The sequence below is a fragment of the Cryptomeria japonica genome, chromosome 8 (genome assembly GCF_030272615.1).
Source record: "Cryptomeria japonica chromosome 8, Sugi_1.0, whole genome shotgun sequence".
NCBI lineage: Eukaryota > Viridiplantae > Streptophyta > Pinopsida > Cupressales > Cupressaceae > Cryptomeria > Cryptomeria japonica.
Window position 1 is genome coordinate 416,061,902 of NC_081412.1, and position 19,102 is coordinate 416,081,003.

Sequence of the window (19,102 nt, forward strand, 5' to 3'; positions counted from 1 at the left end):
GACATGTATTGTTTCAATTATGGCTCTTATGTTCTCTAAATGTATTAATCTTTTTATTTTTTATTTTTAAACTATGGTTTTCTTTTTTGCCGAGTCCTTTCCCATGTTTTGCCGATTCCAAGTCCGAGTCCATATTTTTTGGGCTGCCAAGTCTGCGGTGAGTCCAAGTTTTCCAACTATGGTATTATTTACAAACCAATTCATAATAGGTCCTAAAACAGAAAAGGTAAAGTAAATCCTTACCAGATGTATGATAGTTCATAGATTGAGAATAACTGATTTTACCTATTTAATGTGTCTATTTAAGATGTTGGAGCAGAAGGAAGAAAATTTTCAAATTAAGCTTTGATAATACATTCTGTCCACAAAATATTTCTATTAGTCCTCTCCTACTGGAGCGATCTAAAAGAGAACTTCAAGTACAATTTCTGCAAGTTTAAATTACATGTAAAACCAAACTGAATATACTATAGAATCATTGATAAATAATGAATCTCTAACCTGTTAGGGATTAAGCAATTAGAAGTGCATAGCAATTTATATGAACTTGCCTCAATCTTTTTATCTTGTTCACTTGTGGTTTTCTCAAGTGCTTTCAATTTTTCTTGCCGTTGTTCAGATTTAGCATGTTCTGCATCTATTTTTTGTTTCATTTCAGACACTTCATCCCGATATATGTCCTCCATATCTGAACATTCCTTTTTATGCCTCTTAATTTCCTGCTCCAACACCTGTTGGTAAGATATATGCAACATAAATCCATTATGTGATCAGAAAAGATTGATTCAAACTTTTCTGATCAATTGTGATAGAAAATAACTTTTATAAAAATGCAGTCTTTCATTTGACAGTAACTCAAACTAAAATTTATATGATCCAAGAAGAGACTTATTAGGTGAAATGTTCACATAATACTGTAATAATATTTAATAGTCATTAAATAATTAAGTTAAGCCTTATTGTATCTAATCTAATTCAATGATACTAATGTGATGTGTATTGTTATGAACTAACCATGTTATGTCTTAAAAGAGTTTGCAGCAGCATCACCCAATGGTTTTGTCTGTAGTAAGTGTACAAGCCTACAAGGACTCTCAATCATAAGAAGGCCCCATTTTTTAATTAGTAAAACATATTACTCAATATATAATGATATTTAGGCAGCAGTACAAACTTGTTCTTTTGCATATGAAAAGATTTAAATGTCATGATCTGTGACACTCAAATTGAAAGAGACCTAGATCAAGGACTAAACATTCTCAATAATCTTTTTATCATGTGCGTGTATCAAGATGGAACTAATGTGGAAACTACTTAAAGTTATTTGGGATCTTCAAACATCTTGTCTTCAATCTTCATAAGAACACACCTTTTAATTTCAAATAATTAAGTATTACAGAGAATCTACAAAAAAATCATTATGTGATTCTAAGAAGTGCATATTTTTATTTGGGTATATATTTGACAACTTTCTAATCTAGCACATGTTTAATTCATAAAGACATTGATTATCTCTTTTTCATTCTATCTCCCTTATAGCATGCATAGCATATCGTCAACTTTATCCTTTACATGTGACTTCTAAACTATATTACAATATGATTATTAGAATTATAAATTGCTCTAAAGGCACAAACACAGGAAAATTCTGTGTAACCACTTTAGGATCGTTACCAAGTTTGATTTGAATTTTAAGTAAACTATGTCACCCACCTGAGTGCATTTTGCAGTGTAATATTGGTCTTCACATGATTTTCCTCTAAATTGAGATCTTTAATTTCCTTTTCGAAACTCTTCAACTGCTCTTGCATCTCCTCTAACATTTATTATGGTACTTCTATTCTTCCTTCGAAGTTATGGAAATCTAGTTGCATTGGTGTTGATGAATTACCTTTACTTTGACAATTGCATAGTCATCCTTTAAGTTGAAGCTTAATGATGGCCATATCCTATAAGCTCATTCAAGGGGCCAGTTGCACCAATAATCACTGCTATTCTATAAAGTAACTAAAGAGGTGTATTGCTTACTAATTCCTTTAACAAATATGTTTGAGAATGCATTTTAATCAAATAAAGAGAGATCCATTCGAGCATCATGCACACCACTCTCTTCAATTGAAGATGGCAGAGGTGGACTGACATATGGCATATGCACAGCTAGCATGCAAACAGCTTTACAAATACCACACATTAAAATAAATCAAAGCAACAGAAAAAAGATGTAGCATTTGTTCCAGTGAAATATCCCACCCTGTTTTGGATGTTCAACTTCTGATTTTTATTTTGTGTTTTTCTGGTTTCCTGATTTTTATGTGGGTTTTTGTATTTTTCTGATTTTTCTGTTCTTTTTGCATATAATGAAAATCAACGCGAAATTTGAAACTGAATGACTTCTATTTCTATGAGACATTTCTTTCACCGAATTGAAATTTTATTTGCCTTAAATCAACTTGGAAACATACCCCAAGTCTAGCACCTAGGATTTGCAGAAAAGTTAGAATCCACAACATCCCTGGTAGATGTCCTTTGCTGAGGATAATTCAATGGCTGGAGTTAACTTTGAATCGACCTTATTAGAGCCTGAAACCAATCTAAAATTCACCTCGTCAAACCCCCATGTGGTCTCTAGGGATGGTATGGACTGCCTAGGGAAAGTACAGCCTGCCAATGCTGATTTCCATGCTTCCAATCTGCAATTTATTCCTCAAATCTGCTTCCCTTTATTCTCTGGTAATTCTGATCAGATTTATTTGATAATTTGATTTCAAGGAAGCACAGATATAATCCCCGAATGAGATTATCGAATCAAGTGTCCTTGGGTGATCTTCCACACCTGCAAACACTATCCTTCCTGAGGGATTTTGTCCTCAAAAAGCCATGGTTTCAACCAGAAAACCCTTGTTACAGCTTCTCTCCAAAAATGTGCATTCAAGAATGAATGAAGAAACTCTTAAAAATAAACTTTTATATCCTCCTCAAAACCCATACACCTCCTAACTAAATAATCATTAAATTTATTATTTTATCAACTTTATTAAACTTCTCCAAAGTGGGCGCCCATTTTGTCCTAATATAAATTTACTTTTATTGGAGGAGTCTGCAAAATTGGAGGTGTGAAACTATTTAGGAATAAGGAATATTCCTCTTTTGACTGCTAATGCCAAGTTTGAGAAGGAAAACCTCAGTTTGGGGTGAAACTCAGTGTTTGGAAACCTTTTGGGAATAAGTCTTAATCCCATTTGGACTGCATGTACCAAGTTTGAGGAAGAGACACTTAAGTCAAAGCGAAAATTTGGTGCTGGAAAAGGTTTTGAGAATAAGGCATATTCCCATATAGAGTGCAAACTCTGAACTTCTGGCTGCAATACTTGTTTATGCCCATGAATCTCTTCCAAACACTTTGATACTTTTCACTAATTCCATTTGGGGCACCTTGACTTGGATTTAACAATGCTCACTTGCCTTGACTTGGTATGAGAACTTTTCCAGCACTCCTCTCCAACACTGATCTATGCAATGTTGACTGTCTTTGAAAGAGTCCTAAATATTATGCTTTGAAAATTGAAGCCCCTCCATGATTTGTAGTCCATCAAGATAAATGTCCTCATTCCTTCAAAACAAAACCTCATCACTGCTATGGTGTCTTACACTTTGGCATTGACATATATAGGTCTTGTATTGTTTTTGTTTTTAATAACCTTCTTGATGATATCATACCTTGCTCACAATCCATTCTCTTTGACCTCTAGCCTTACATTCATTGCTTTATACTGTTCTTCATTCTCTTTTGTCTGCAACCTTTATTGTCAAGGTTTGTGGCTTGGATCTTATTGCTTTTGGTGACTGTCAAACAAAACCCTCATGTGGACTGTCCTTCTTGACAGCTGCAACCATGCTTCAATTGTGATCTCATAATTTGCATTAGTAACTCCATCTGGAACCTTGAAAGATAGGAAAACACCTTGGAAACTGGGCTTGTGTTAGGTGAAATGGAATTCGGGTCTAGGAAGGTTTTAGAATCAGGCTGCAAACTCAGTAGTAGGACAACTTTTGGGAATAGCACTTATCCTGATCTGACTGCAAGAACCAAGTTTGAGGAGAGACACTAAGTCATGGGGCAGAATTCGGTGTTTGGAAGGTTGTTAGGATTAAGGCTTAATCCAAATTTGATTATGATCACCAAATTTGGGAGTATGAAGAGTGGAACTCGGCCTTAGAAAGAATTTTAGGATTAGAGTCCTATTCCCACTTTGCATGCAAATACTGAATTTGGAAACTAACTCGGGTTTTGGTGCAAACTCGGTAGTAGGAAGGGTAATAGGATTAAGAACCTATTCCTATTTTGAGTGCAAAATCTGAGTTTTGGAAGGGAAACTTCAGAACTTATGAGCTGGTCAACAACTTCGGCTTTTTTTGACTTTGCATTCTATCCACCCTTAAGTCTGATTTGTGTTCTAGCTTGGACTTTATTTCACCTCAACCCAAATACATTCCCAATCCTTAGGTTTGGTCTAAGGTCAATGTTGGTTGATGAAGAAATTGTCATTGATATCAAAGGAGTTTACTGTTTCATGAAGATTAATGAACATACCATGGGGATTGATGAAAATATCATAGAGTTTGATTTCACTCTGTTGATTACACAAAAGTTTAATTTATATTTTTCTCATAAACATCTTACAGTCTGATCATATATATTCTACAGATCACAATTTAGTTGAAGAAGTCCTCATCATTCTCATCCACATTGAAGACTTCATTATTGCTGCCATAATTCCTCATCCACGTTGAAAACTCGATCCCTGTTTCCATGGCTGATACGAATTATAAGTCACTGAACTTATTACCTTTGAGACGGACTCAAAAGATTATACTTACAGCAGTGAGTTGATTGGACGTACAGTGTGCATACAGAACCAAATAACAATGAGTTATTAAGTGGTAAAATAATATTAAAATATGTATACCAGGTGTTGTTTGCCAAATATGGATGCATCGGGTAAGATTTAACATTGATCTATTTAAGAAACAATCATATAGCAGTAACAGAAAGTGCAACTCAGAAAGGTCGGATTGTTTTTTATTAAGGAACAAACAGGTTTTGAAGGGACCCAAAACCCTTTGATAAAGAGCAATTACAATAAGCTGCTTAAAGATATAGATAATTTAAAAACAGCAGCCATAAAACAGCAAAAAACCAGCAAAGAGCCAAAAACCAAGAACACGACAGCAAAAAAGGGGAACCTAATTCAGATTCTTGAGTGCCTCCACGGCCTCAGCTTCCAGCTGTGTCATGTTGAGGGCAATCTTTTTCAATTCTTGTATGTCTTGATTAGGAGCTGTCTTCTTCAAGTTAGCTCTAGTCCTTTTGGAAGGACCAATATTTTCATCCTGTTTCTTCTCAATAAACTCCAAATCAATCGTCATCCCTTCTTGATGGAGGCTTTCTAGTTTCCCAACCATAGTGTTTATGCTTTCCGTTGAACTCTTCACAACTTTGTGGCTATAAGTCACCAAGGAAATGAGATTATCATTAACTTTCTGGAACTTTTTTACCAATTGTTTCAATCTACCATCATACTCTTTCTTTAGTTTCTCCTTCAGGTTCAAAATTCTACTGTTACAATCTTTCTTAAGATCATTAACTATGCTCATAGTCTTCTGCATAGACTCAACAATAGATTTCCTCTGTTCAACACTCAACTGTTCAGCACAGTGGTTGTCTTGTTTACTGATCACAGCACAGAGTTTAACATTAATCTCCTTAATTTCATTGAAGACCAACTTATGCATTCTAAAATTGTCAACTGCAAAGTCATTAGCAATAGCTAGAACATCATTTGGGTTCCAACTGTCCATACTGAGATAAGGGGAGTTTGCATTGAGGTCTTTAGGAAAAGGGGATCTATCATTCCTATTTATAATAGGCTCCGACTTATCCGACATGACATTGTGGGAGGGTCTAGACTCAAAATTGGAAATAGAAACAGGGGATGCTCTGCTCCTCTTAGCCCTTTGGCTTTGCTTCAAATTAGCTTCCATCATATAGTCGAAATCATTCAAGTCCATATTCCACTCCTCAAAATAGAGACTCACAAACTCATCCTCCTCAGTTTCATATGAGGAATCCGGAATTCTGGAGGACGGAGAGGGTTGTGATTTAATATGCTCAAAGATAAGTAACAACAAACCCCCATGGAGGACAAGGTTTCTCTTGTTCTTCCTATGGTCTTCAATACTAGCATTGATAGAAGCTTGTAGAAAAAAAGGGAAAGAGATCTACACTTTATGCCTAAAGTGATTCAACAAAACAAAATGGTGCCCAAAAGCCCTAGTGAACCTACCATCTAGGGTAATATATTTCATGAGAACAAAAAGCACAAAACGCCAAATGGATTTAATATTACCCGTATCATAACTTCTTTTGTCAACTTTGGCCAATTTCTTCCTTTCCTTTTCATCCTTGGGTATTTTTTGACTGTCGCATCCGACATTTTCCTGTCTTTGTAGAATTTGGCCCCATCCATGGACAAACCAGTGACCTTAGCAATCAATTTTCCATCAATCTCTAGTTTCTTACCATACATCTGAATATGCCCCTCCTTAAAACCTTTCACAAATTTTATAGTAACATTAACATCAAAGCCATGAAGCCTTTCGATGAAAGGGGTAAGGCCCCCACGTTCCAAAATTCGTCGGATGGTAGTATTGTTTTTGAACTCTTCACAATTCAGAGGTTCGACCCTTCACCTCTCACCACCCATGATTGCAAAAATGGTGGAAATGTACAGAGAGAGAATACCCCAAAAGATTTTAATTACCACCCAGAAAGCGTGCGGAGCATTGAAGCAATTCATTAAAATAGATCTACACATAATAATGGTTAGGACTATCTTTTCATGGTATGACATCATCAATCATAAGAAGGGTTGGTTCTCCTAGCTTGTGATAAATCATGTGTCAACAAGGCCTTAACATTTGCAGAAACACGATCACCAAGGCTCTATACCTTTTCATTATTACTTCGAACACCCATATTAGCAAAATAGTCTGCAAGCCCATTCACTTCACGATAGGCATTGGTAATATGGACTTTTTGAAAGGTCCTTATAATTTCCATGGATTTATTAATCCATTTTTCAATGGTCCAAGAGGGTTTTTGATGGCCTTTTAAACATTGAATAATATTACTAGAATCCCCCTCTAAGCACACCATATTGGCGTTAATGCTCTTAGCCAACGTCAAGCCATTGAATGCCGCAGCAACTTCAACAAGGTGATTAGTCTGACATCCCAAGGGGAGTGCCATCGCTGAAATAAGCCTTCCATTATCATCTCTAATCACTCCCCCACACCCAACCGGCCCTGGATTTCCTTTAGCCGCCCCATCAAAACTAACTTTCACCCATCCAACAGGAGGAAGGTTCCAATGAACATTATCCCTAGGAGATTTGACTGGTTTAAAAGCAATGGAAATATCCACATTTATTTTCCAGATTGAGGTAACCCAAGAATCATACGAAGAGTAAGAAGACTTATCCTTCTCTAGATATTTAGCTTTGGAATGATGGAAGTTTTTCGTAATAGCTCTACAGATTTTGTTGGAAACAACCTCCAAAGGTAAAGCACTACTCCTAAAGACTCTGTTGTTATGTTCTTTCCATAGTCCCCACACCATATGAGGAAAGGTCAGGGACCGCAATAGTTGCAAAGCTTGACTAGAGGACGGAGCTCTCCATTGGAAAGAAAGTCCACCATAAAGGAAGGAGTGACCCACATCTAATTCCAAGATTGAAGAATAGAGTCCCACACCTCATGGGCAAAGGAACAGTGCAGAAACAAGTGAGTGGTAGACTTAGCCTCCATCATGCATAGCAAACATCTGTTAGGTAAGCAGAAACCCCTCTTACAGAGATTATCAAGGGTCGGGATTTTGTTTTGAAGCATGATCTAGAATAAAATATTGATCTTCGAGATGAGATAATTGGACCACACACCAGCCCAAGGGGGACAAGGGAAAAGAGACTCATACTTGAGAGCTAAGGCTGAGGCAACTGAGAAATCCCTCGAGAAAGAATTCTTCCAAACCAACTGATCCGTTGTAATGACCTCCCCTGATTTTTTTTCTTTTGATATAATTGGAACAAGATATACTAATGCTAAATGTTAGCTTCAGATTACAAGAATGCAACTTGAACCAAAATATGCAATTGCCTTTAAAGATAAACAAACTAATTGAGTGGGAAATGTCCACACCAACTCAATTCAATGCAATAACATTAATTAGAAAATGAGCATGCAACTATCTAAATGAGCGGGGGCTTGTCACCAAAGTTGCTATGATGAATGTTTATGATATGCAATAAGTATGAGATTACAATGCAACAACACAACTAGAACCATCCAAATGATAAAAATCCATTGCAATCATATTTCTACCATACCCAGTTGTTGGTAAATGAAAATAACATACATACAACACCAGCAAATGAGGGTTTCCAAACCCTAGCCGCCTACACAAAGAATAACTCCAAAATGGACGACTGGAAGTATGAATGAGTAATGGCACCACAAACCAGTTATAAACCTCTACAAACTCCTTGAATATGTACAACCAACCTTAGAGGGAACGGCTAGCAATGATCAGACCCACAAATATGCAATCAACTCTACAAGCTCCTTAATCAGCCCTCACAAATGGTCTCTAACACTCTTCTATCCAAAGAACTGAAAACATCAGCACCATTGAAGCTCCGCTATGATCTCTATGTGAAATCACCAAGTTATCCTCCAGATTGTGTCTTTCAACAATGTGAAGAATGTTGCCTGCAAGGGTTTCCGTCCTCACAAACCAAGAAGAAGACGCAACAACTTCAAAATTAGAAGCATTAACAATATCCAATTCATCAACAACCAGGCATGCTGAAAATGAACTCTTAAGAGTCTTTTATAACTTTCCTAGGAGAGCTCACACACTTTTCCAGCCAATGTGGGATAAATAGATACACTTTTCTTTTTAATATTTAAGTCTCCAAGTACTTCTAATGAAAGGGAAATTTTAAGTTTTAAATAACTATTTCCTTTACTTAAGTTCCCACATTAATAAAGTCAAATATGTAATTTAACTTATAACTTAACTTTACTGTTAAATAAATTAATAATCGCAAGCGATTATTAAAATCTCTAGTCAAAATCAACACTAACATCAACATGATATTATTCATGAGTTCTCTGTCAATCCGAACCTGGCCCAACTGACTTACTATAAATAGTAAGTATCCCAAAAACACACCAAAACACCTCAGAATCACCTACAACTGAAACTGTTTAGGCCAAATATCCTCAAGATCCCTTAAATGTTCTAGTTATCCTATGGGACCATGGAGAAATAGGCTAACAACAACCTCATACAACATGTGCTAGAAAGGAGAAATTACATCCATCTCGTACAAATTCAGTAGGCAAGAGTTCAAGGAAATTTGTCAAGGATGTAAATCAGGGCTTATTTTTGTTAAGTTCACCCACTCGTCTTCAACAAAATAGTTTGCAACCCAAATTCCAAATTTGGCTTTGCAAACCACCATAAACTTACTCAAAGTTGGATCTTTGCAAAGCAGTTCATGGCCAATCCAACTACCTCCCAGAATTTGATTCCTCTTCCAGATCCCAGTTTCCAAAAAACTCCAAACCCAATTATGTTCTTAGCTCGAACAACATTATTCCGCAGATTGGATCCCAAAGGGATCTCTTGAGATTCCAATAATCCCTGCAAAGAATCGATGTGATGGAGATACTTGCTTTTCCAAATAGCATTTCATTTTCCTTTCGTGTTAAAAATTCTCCAAATCTGTTTAGCCAGAAGAGCATTATTGAATTCAAGAAGATTCCTCAAACCAAGACCACCCCATTTTGGGGGTTTGCAGACGAATAGTCGGATTGTTACTTAGCGGTTGTATTAATGGTTTGTTTATGATAGACAAAAGATATCAATCCATGTTATTAGAACGATGATGTATTAATAATCATCAATCATTATTCTAGATGGAAGACCCGATGATCAAACAATCAGTAATACTTAAAAAAATTAAGTCTTCTTTAAGTTAGTTGATAGCTGATAAAAGGAAAAGGCATGATTTTGTTAGCGACTCATTAATGTCAAAAAGTGAGTTATTATCAAAGCACAGATTAATGAAGAAATGTGAGTTTCAAATGAAACAGGTTGATATTTTATGTGTAAACCGACAATTAACCAAGGGTTGTGATTTACCTTGAAACAATGTGATTTGTTTATTAAAACAATTATATATCAAGAGTCATGTTTCTTTGAAAGAGATGCATTCTTTGAAAGAGATACATTCTTTGATTGATATAAAAGTGGGATGTAATGTAATGGTGTAAATGTGTTTTTGAAGAAAAGAAGAAAGTAATAATTCTGAAATTATATTTCAGACAGTTTGAGCAGATGTTGGGGAGAAAAATATGCTTATATAAAGATAATATTGCAGAGATACAAGAAGAAAATTTGTATTCTGTAAAGGCAATGAAGCAGATATAATTATACATCAGATTTAGAAAGGGTTATCTGTAAAGAAATTATCTCAAAGTTGAGGAGAAGATTATGAGAAGTTTGTAGCAGACTTTAAGAGGATACAGTGATCAGTTTATTGCATCTTTTGATCATCATTATAGCAGATTTTATTGGCGAAGTTGGTGCTTCATCTTGTGGAGTTGGTGCTTCATTTGAAGGAGTTGGTGCCTCTTGTAAGTTGGTGCTTACAAACTTGGGGAGTTGGTGCTTCCAGCGGGTTGGTGCTACGATCATTGTAAAAGACACTTATATAACTATTTGCATTATTGCCATGGTTTTCACCCACATTGGGTTTCCACGGAAAAACTTGTGTTCTTAATTGTATATGTTGTTAAACAAATTTTGAAGTAAAGTGAATTAAGAAGAAAGAATTAAAAATTATTTAATAAACTAATTCAACCCCTCCCCCCCCCCTCCCCTCTCCCTCAGTTTATTTGAGTGCTCTTCATTGGTCTCAAACCTTAATTTCTTTTCATATCACCTTGTTCTCCTTCCCCATGCTCCTTGCTCCTAGGGTTCAATATAAGCTCAAACCTAATGAAAATTCTCAATGCCCTATGCCCCAATGCTCAAATCCCTAATGACCTCCTCAAGACTGTTCAAATTGAAGCCCAATTCTGCTTATCTTTATGTTTGAAAGGATGTATCATGCAAGCCTCTCTCCTTTCTACCCTCCACAAAGCAGAATTGCTACAAAAACCAGCAAAGCAGACAAAAATCAAAAAGGGAGGTTCCTGTCAGAGACAGGGTGTGTATGTGCAACACAACAGTTATGAGAGAAAGGATTTGATGGTTAGTGTTTCAAAAAATTTAACTTTTTCCTTGTTTTCCATTGACATGCTAGACCCATAAAATTTACTTTTCAAAGGCCATAGGAAATAATAAGTTACCTTCAACTGTCCAGGATACTCCATTGGTTTACTATTTCATATTTTAGTTGTCAAAAACAACGCAATTTTTTGTTTGCACTTCCTTGTAAATTTACTAAGGAACAGTATAAAATGACTTATATAGTATATATTTCCAAGGACTTACATGAATTTTCTCAGTTTTCTCATACAGTCTTTGTTTGGCTTCAAATAATTCTCTCTTCAATGTTTCATTTCCACTACACTCAGCTTCTAATTTATCTCTAATCTCCAATATTTCTTGTTTGTGTAGATGTGTGATGGTACCGAGATCATCTTGATGCATTTGTTTTTCAGCTAGTAGTTCCTCCTGTCATTCCCAAGAGAGTAAATTAAAGTAAGAAATCATGTTACGATATTCTTAAAAATAAAAAGGTTTCAAAGTGAAATCATTCTGCATCATATTCTATCAAAACGATCACAAAAGATAAATAAAGAATTATTGGAGAATAAGAAGGAAAGAAGAAGAAATTTATACATGACTATATAAACCAAAATGTTGTTAATTTTGACCTAGACATTAATTGCATGCCTGATTTCACACTGAACAAGTGAATATACAATGTGAAGGAAGCTACAATGATAGGTCATTAGATGTAACTTGTTTCCAAATATTCGCTTCGTTGTAAATCTCACAAGGAACATATAAACATGACTTATATAGTATATATTTCCAAGGACTTACATTTATTCTTTCATTTTGCTCATACAAACTTTGTTTGGCTTCAAATAATTCTCTCTTCAACGTTTCATTTTCACTACACTCAGCTTCTAATTTTTCTCTTATCTACAACATTTCTTGTTGATGCAGTTGTGAGATGGTACCAAGCTCATGTTGATGCATTTGTTTTTCAGCTCGTACTTTATCCTGTCATTCCCAAGTGAGAAAATTAAAGTAAGAAATCATGCTACAATATTCTTGAAAAGAAAAAGGTTTGTATATGAAAAAATTATGCATCTTATTCTATCAAAAAGATCACAAAAGGTCAATAGATAATTATTGGAGAATAAGGAAAGAATCAGAAATGTATACATGAATATATAAACCAAAATGTTGCTAATCTTGACCTAGACATTAATTGCATGTCTGATTTGACACTGAACAAGTGAATATACAATGTGAAGGAAACTACCAAGGTAGGTCAATAGACATAACTTGTTTCCAAAAGAACAAAACTGAAGAGAATATAGTCAAGGATTGAAATTTGGGTTATCTAATACACAAAGTCCCCATTAATCTAATCAAAAAGTTTTTGTTTCATGCCTAGTTCTTTTTGAAATAACAATAGCCTAAATGTTCGAAAAGCCCACTGCCTTAGTACTACCTAATTGTTCTATAATATTGTAATGTCCCCTTTCTAGCACACGTATGATGTTGTCGTTAGCCAATTTTTCCTTGGTCCTATAGGCTAACCAAGACATTTAAGGGATCTTAAGGATATTTGGCCTAGACAGTTTCAATTGCAAACGATTCTGAGGTGTTTTGATGTGTTTTTGGGATATTTACTATTTATAGTAAGTCAGTTGGGCTACGTCTAGATCATCAGTGGCAGTATCATGTCGATGGTAAATTTTTAATATCGACTGGAGATTTTAATATCATTGATATAATTTATTTATGCATTGATAAAATTAAGTTCTTAAGTTAAATATAAATATTTAACTTTATTAATGCAGAGATATAAAAGGTCCCCTTATTTAAATATTAAAGGTCCCCTTATTTAATAACACATTGGAGATATAAAATGTAAATGGGGAGTAATGTTTATTTATCCCACATTGGTAAAATGAGTGAATGGGCTCTTGTGAGAGCATTATAAAAGATTTCCAAGAGCTCACTTTCAAGCAAGCTGGATTGAATAAGAAATTACTGAAATTGATTGGAGAGTTCATCATCAAGGGTTTGTGAGGACGAAATCCCTCATGAATAACATTCTCTTCGCTATTGAAAGATACAGTCAAAAGGATTAAGGGTGTTTTCAATTCAAGAAACACGTAGTGCTTTCAAAGATTCAGATTTTCAGCTTAAGGAAGGGTTCGAGAGAGATTGGCAACTCTTATGATAGTGAAGGACAAATAGGAATTTATTTTTTTTCTATTATCTGCTAATATTATCTCTAGCTGGGTCGTACCAGACATTTTTGGGCTGGGACAATTGTTGTCGATGTCTGATTCGTGTTGCTGACCCATGTAGAAGGTAGACCAGGAGGAAGAAGGGTTGAACACACTTAAGGAAGGGCTGACTTGAAGTTTATACTCAGTTTGTTGGACCTGGGCTTTAGGGAGATCAATACCACTGTTTATTTACTATTGAGAGAGTTTATAATGAAAAATTGATTGAACAAAATAATCAAATAATCTATTCAACAATATACAAGCGTATATATAGAGATTACAAGACGACGTTCTAAATTAACAAGTCGTTTAAAGTGAACTACTAAAAAGCTAAATGCTAAATAAAGCTTAAAAGCTAATTAACTAAAAAGAAAAAGCTTAACACTAAATAAAGCTTAAAAAAAGCTAAATGAACATTAAACAAGGAACTAAATATAGGTGACTAAAATATAATTAAATATTCTAATACCCTCCCTGAATGGTCATTCTATCTACTAACTACCCTACAAAAGATACTGCGGGTCTTTTAATCACAAACGAAAAGAACACTCTGCTGCGGCGAAGACCCTCCTCGAATCTGAAAAGTGTTAATGACCAAGAATACCAGAATCCATCCAACCTGATGTTGGGTAACCAAACTGAAACCTCAAACCATGATTTTGAGGAAAAATCAGCAAGCCCTCCAAAACTGAAGATACAAATCATCATTTTTTTTTGTGGAAAAAAATGGTAAAAAAACCCGAAACGTCGCGTGGTAAATGTGGGAATCCAAGAACATTGAGAGGCGGGGGAGTGAATCAGTGTTCTACCAGTAAAGTTAGTTTTGAACTTATTCCTTATTAACCGGTCAACAGTAAATAAAATTAGAATGCATACACAAAATAACACAATGAAAGGCAATACCATAACACCAAGATTTATACATGGAAAAACCACAGTGGGGATGATACCCACAATATCTATATACTTGATCAAGGTATACAAATATTACATAAGAGGGTCTGCACATGTAGAAAGACCAACTGCCTAGAGCTCATTGCTCAAACACAAAATATAGGAAGTCTCACTGACTTACAAAAATTTACAAGTGTTTGCAAATGAAAGTGAACTTATAAATAGCATCTGACCATGTTGGATAAGTTCCAGTGAATGCTCTGATAACCTCCTCTGTATTCTGGTTTTCTGATACTCTATTCAACTACTGGTTAAGTTGTGTACGTGAAACTGCACCTAGTTGCTTCCAATCGCATACCAAAATGCATACCAAAACTCACTGAAATATTTGAAACCAAAAGTTCGCATTCCATCTAACACATCTGATCTATCGCTAAGGTGATCTTCTTAAATATCCTTCTAACTTAACCATGTCGGCTTCAACAAGAAATATAAACAAGTCGGCTGTAGGAACATAATGAAAATCAAACATAAATCCAATGACCATGTCGGCCATCACACGTTACTACAAAATCCATGAAGACATAATCGAGATCTCAAAAGATTTCCTTAGCCGGGTCCTATCCATCATCGGGTTCCATATACACGTTACCGAGATCTGGACATGTTACTGGGATGCAGACTTAGCCGAGTATGAAGTGAATATCAATGTCAGTGCCAGTGTAAAGCAATGTGAATACCAATACCAATTAAGTGCAACGAATGCCGGTTGACCAAACAATGAAACCATTTACCCTAAGATGATGAGTTTCCATCAATGACAACCCGTAATGCCATTAATCTTGCCGGATGAGTGTCAATTGCCAACAATCTCCCCCTTTGGCATTGATGGCAACACTCGTGAAAAAATGATACCATCTGAAATTGCCACTGAATCTAAATCTCTTGTAACCTTTTGTCCTGTATATGAATCTGCTATGTACATCTGATGCTCCCCCTAAGAAATATATACATTTTTCACTTATTCCTCCCCCTTTGACAATAATGACAAAGCAGGGTGCCCACAAAGAATTCTGCATAGTTGTGGACATGAGCTGGCTCTATACAAACTTCAAAATATCTGCATACATATTCTTCAAAAATGAAAAGTAGGTGTCCCAACCATTCTTAAGAGATTCAAGAATGGAGATGAATCTATTCAAGATGCTGGCATAATATTCTATTTCTTCTGAAGTAGTGGGATCCTCCTTCTGCAAGTTAGAAATACACTCTGTCTTGTGAAATAGCAAATTATCAAGCCAAGGACCAATTAGATTCCGGAGCTCATTTGCTTTCCTTATTATTCTGTCCCTATCCTTCTCCAATTCCAAAATTTGATCCATAACCATCAAAATTGGACCATCCAAAGAGTTTGTCAAATTAACTGTCGGGTTCTAGGAGTTAGAAATTTGAATTAAGTTTTTCCTACAGTTAGACAATTGCTTGTCTATGGAGTTGGTTAACTTATCAAAATCTAGACAAGTCTTATAAACATTACCTCCTTTAGCCAAAGCTGCATCAATGGAGTTCAAGCAGGTCTGGAGTTTCTCCTTGTCCATCTCAATCATTTGCAAAAATGTTATCTTCCAGGCCACCACAAAACTTTCTTTAGTCTCTATTAGTGAAATTTTCAGTAGAGTCATAATTCTTGGGGATAAATTCAATGATTTCCTCCAGTTTACCCAAAGAGCTTGCACCATCCTGAGCTTGAAATTCCAGGACTAACTAGTTCAAGACTTCAAAACTGTGATCAATCAGTTTTTTGTCCTTTGACTCTGCCTGAGCCAATTCCTGAGTAGCCTGTGCTTGAAGAGTTGCCGCTATCAAAATATTCTTTGTCGGTGACATCTTATGGTAGGGTTTGTCAAAACTGATGGAAAGTTGTGGTAAATTTCCTTTAGCTACGGTAGAAGTGTCAATTGCCAAGCTAGAGGAGAGATCCACCATAGTCTCCTTACCCTTATCAGTCAAAGAGATAACCTTTGTATCCTTTAGCTCTTGTGCACCGGTGGCTTCGCCACTTGGTGCCTCACCCAAGACTTGAGTATCGTCTGCACCTATATCCTTATTTACATCTGCCTCTGTATCCTCTGTTATATCTGTCGGGATGTCCTCTGTTTCAAAATGGGACTTAGTAACCGATACAGTGGTATCCGGTTGAGTGCTTGCCGGTTTCTTAGTATTTATAGTTGGTTTATCAGCCGATTTCATATCCTTAGGTAACTGAATGTTCTGTGATTGTACAAAACTGGAACTTAACTCATAGCCAAGACCCAAAAGAACTCTCACCCATATATCAATTGTCTCCTTTCTGATTTCTTCAAGTCTGTCCAACATGAGACTGTTAATTCTGTACTTGGGATTGAATTCTAATGATCCAGTTTTATTGATTAAATCATCCATTTCCAGAGGAGTTATTGAAGGACAAAGATTGACCAATTCGGTCTCCTTAATCTATCTATCCAAAGACTGAGCGTGTAGCTTTCTGACCTCTAATCTATCAAATAACTCCTTAGGCAAAACTTTCTCTAATTCTATTAATGCCCTACTAAATGAATCAAGATATAAAAGAATAGACTCTTCTATTTGCTTCTTGTCCTCCTCACCAAAATTGTCAAAGAATGAAGAAATGTTATCTAAATTACCATCATTTACAATCTGTTCAGTCAAATCTTGTGCATTCATCTTTTTCTTACTGATTCTTCGTTTAGATTCAGGTTTAGCTTGCTCATCTAATTTGGGTTTTCTCTTATGTACAATGGTGATCTTTGGCCTCCGAGGAGTCTCCTTGACAAGTTCAGACTTTTGTTCTTCTTTCTTCTCCCTTACCACTCTAGCAAAAACACCTTTCTCCTTGGGAACCTCCTTGATCTCAGTATCTGATTTTGTTTCAAAAGAAATATTCATATATTGTCAGGTTGCCTTAGGTTTCTTCTTGGGTGGCTCTACTGGTGTCTGACTAGCAAGCACAGCTTTCGATTGTTTGGATGTTTCTGATGTAACTGGGACCACATTGGGTGTGGCTTGAGCTACTTTCCGGGCTTCCCTTTCCTCTTTCCTCTTTTGTTTCAACTCTTTCTTCCTCTATTCTTCCAAAATTTTAACATGCTGCTCAACCTTAGATTTGTCAGCACCTTCACTTATCAATGTCTCAACTGCTAGCCGGGCCATCTTCTTTTGGATTGTCGGAGCTACCTGTTCCCGATGAACTTTAAGTCCTTTCTCCTTAGTAGTTCCAAATTTCTCTTCCTTTTCATCTACTGGCGCCTGCAAAAGGTGTTGTGCATAGGCAACCAGAGTAGCTTCCTCAACCTCATAACCCATAAGCATTATCCATATAGTCCTGGGTTGTACAACCTCCATCATACATTCATCTTTATCTACCATAAAGCAAATTGTGTCCTTATATTTCTCAACTATAGATTTAGGAATCCGAGACATATTTTTCATTTCCTCCTGAAATGTTTTGAAAAATGCCCATAGATTGGCTTTCTTATCCTTATCACCTTGTCTATCCAAAATTTGAGCAATCTGGGTTTGCTACTGGGCGGTCAAAAGCCCATTGAGTCTTTCCGAAACCAGGAACAATGCCCAAAAAGTAAAATACTAAGCAAATGATGAAGGAGCCATACCGGAGAGTATTATTTTTGTCTTGCTTGATCTTATGCAAGTTAGACATGAGTTCCTTTAGCATTACACTGCATATATCATAATGGACATCCTCCTTTACAATCTGATAAGCAACCAAAATGTTGTTACCAGCTACAAAGTTTAACCGGTTTGACTGATATACCTTATAACCAATAACCATTGCTGCAAATTTAACATTTGTCCCTGACATGATCTACCCTCATAGACCTTCCATCAAAAGTTGCACCGGTAAGTTTATTCATTTCAATGTGAGATAACTTACATCTAGTCCTGGGAACGCCTCCGATTTTGTGAAGACATGTGACATTCTTGATAACTTCCTCAATAATTTTGTATGGCCGGTCCAACCAGATGAATTCTTCGTGAATAAGGCTCAAAACATAGAGTACCCATTCCGCTGCATCAAAAGTCGGGAAATCCATAAACTGCGTGAAACCCTTCCTCTGCAAATGTGCAAATTCCGGTTTCAACTGGTTGTCAAAAATTAGGTTTTCGGTGAAAACGCAAGACAACTCATATCCGCCAAGTTCTTCAATGTTACAGTGGATGTATGCCCTAATATCCTCCGTATGAAGAACTCCATGATAAACTTGTGAAAATGCACCTAATGCCTCGTCCAAAGGGATTTGTATGGATGCTTCTTGAAAATGGGACGAGGGTGGTTCTTGATCTCAACCACCAAGGGAGTATCAATGCTGGATGAAGATGAAGCCATTGCAACCAAACACGAAAGCTAGGGTTTCTGTAAACACAAAAATACCTCGAAAATGTTGTCAAAAGATCAAATTGCTCGAAAGAAATTGCTCTCTCACTTCACTCTAGAACTCTGAAATGCTCTAGAAATTCGCTCGCTTGAATAATCGATCGTTGTATGAAGAAAATAACTTAACTTCCCCTTTTTATCATT

The 19,102-nt window shown here is 36.0% G+C and overlaps 1 protein-coding gene across 6 annotated transcripts in view; it reads right to left on the bottom strand.

The window, feature by feature from the left end:
- The window catches only part of LOC131028551 (kinesin-like protein KIN-UB), a 190,666-nt gene extending 178,348 nt beyond the window's left edge, over positions 1-12,318 (bottom strand). For 5 of the 6 annotated variants that reach the window (XM_057958844.2, XM_059209948.1, XM_059209949.1 and 2 more), the window contains exons 1-3: positions 12,182-12,317; positions 11,624-11,806; positions 552-731 (exon numbers count right to left, since the gene is read on the bottom strand). In XM_057958844.2, the coding sequence (XP_057814827.2) occupies positions 552-731; positions 11,624-11,782 (339 nt within the window). In that variant the 5' untranslated portion in view covers positions 11,783-11,806; positions 12,182-12,317. Of the gene's footprint in view, positions 1-551; positions 732-11,623; positions 11,807-12,181 lie in introns of all 6 variants that reach the window. The other variant, XM_059209950.1, reaches the window with a different exon arrangement.
- Between the last annotated feature and the right edge of the window lie 6,784 nt (positions 12,319-19,102).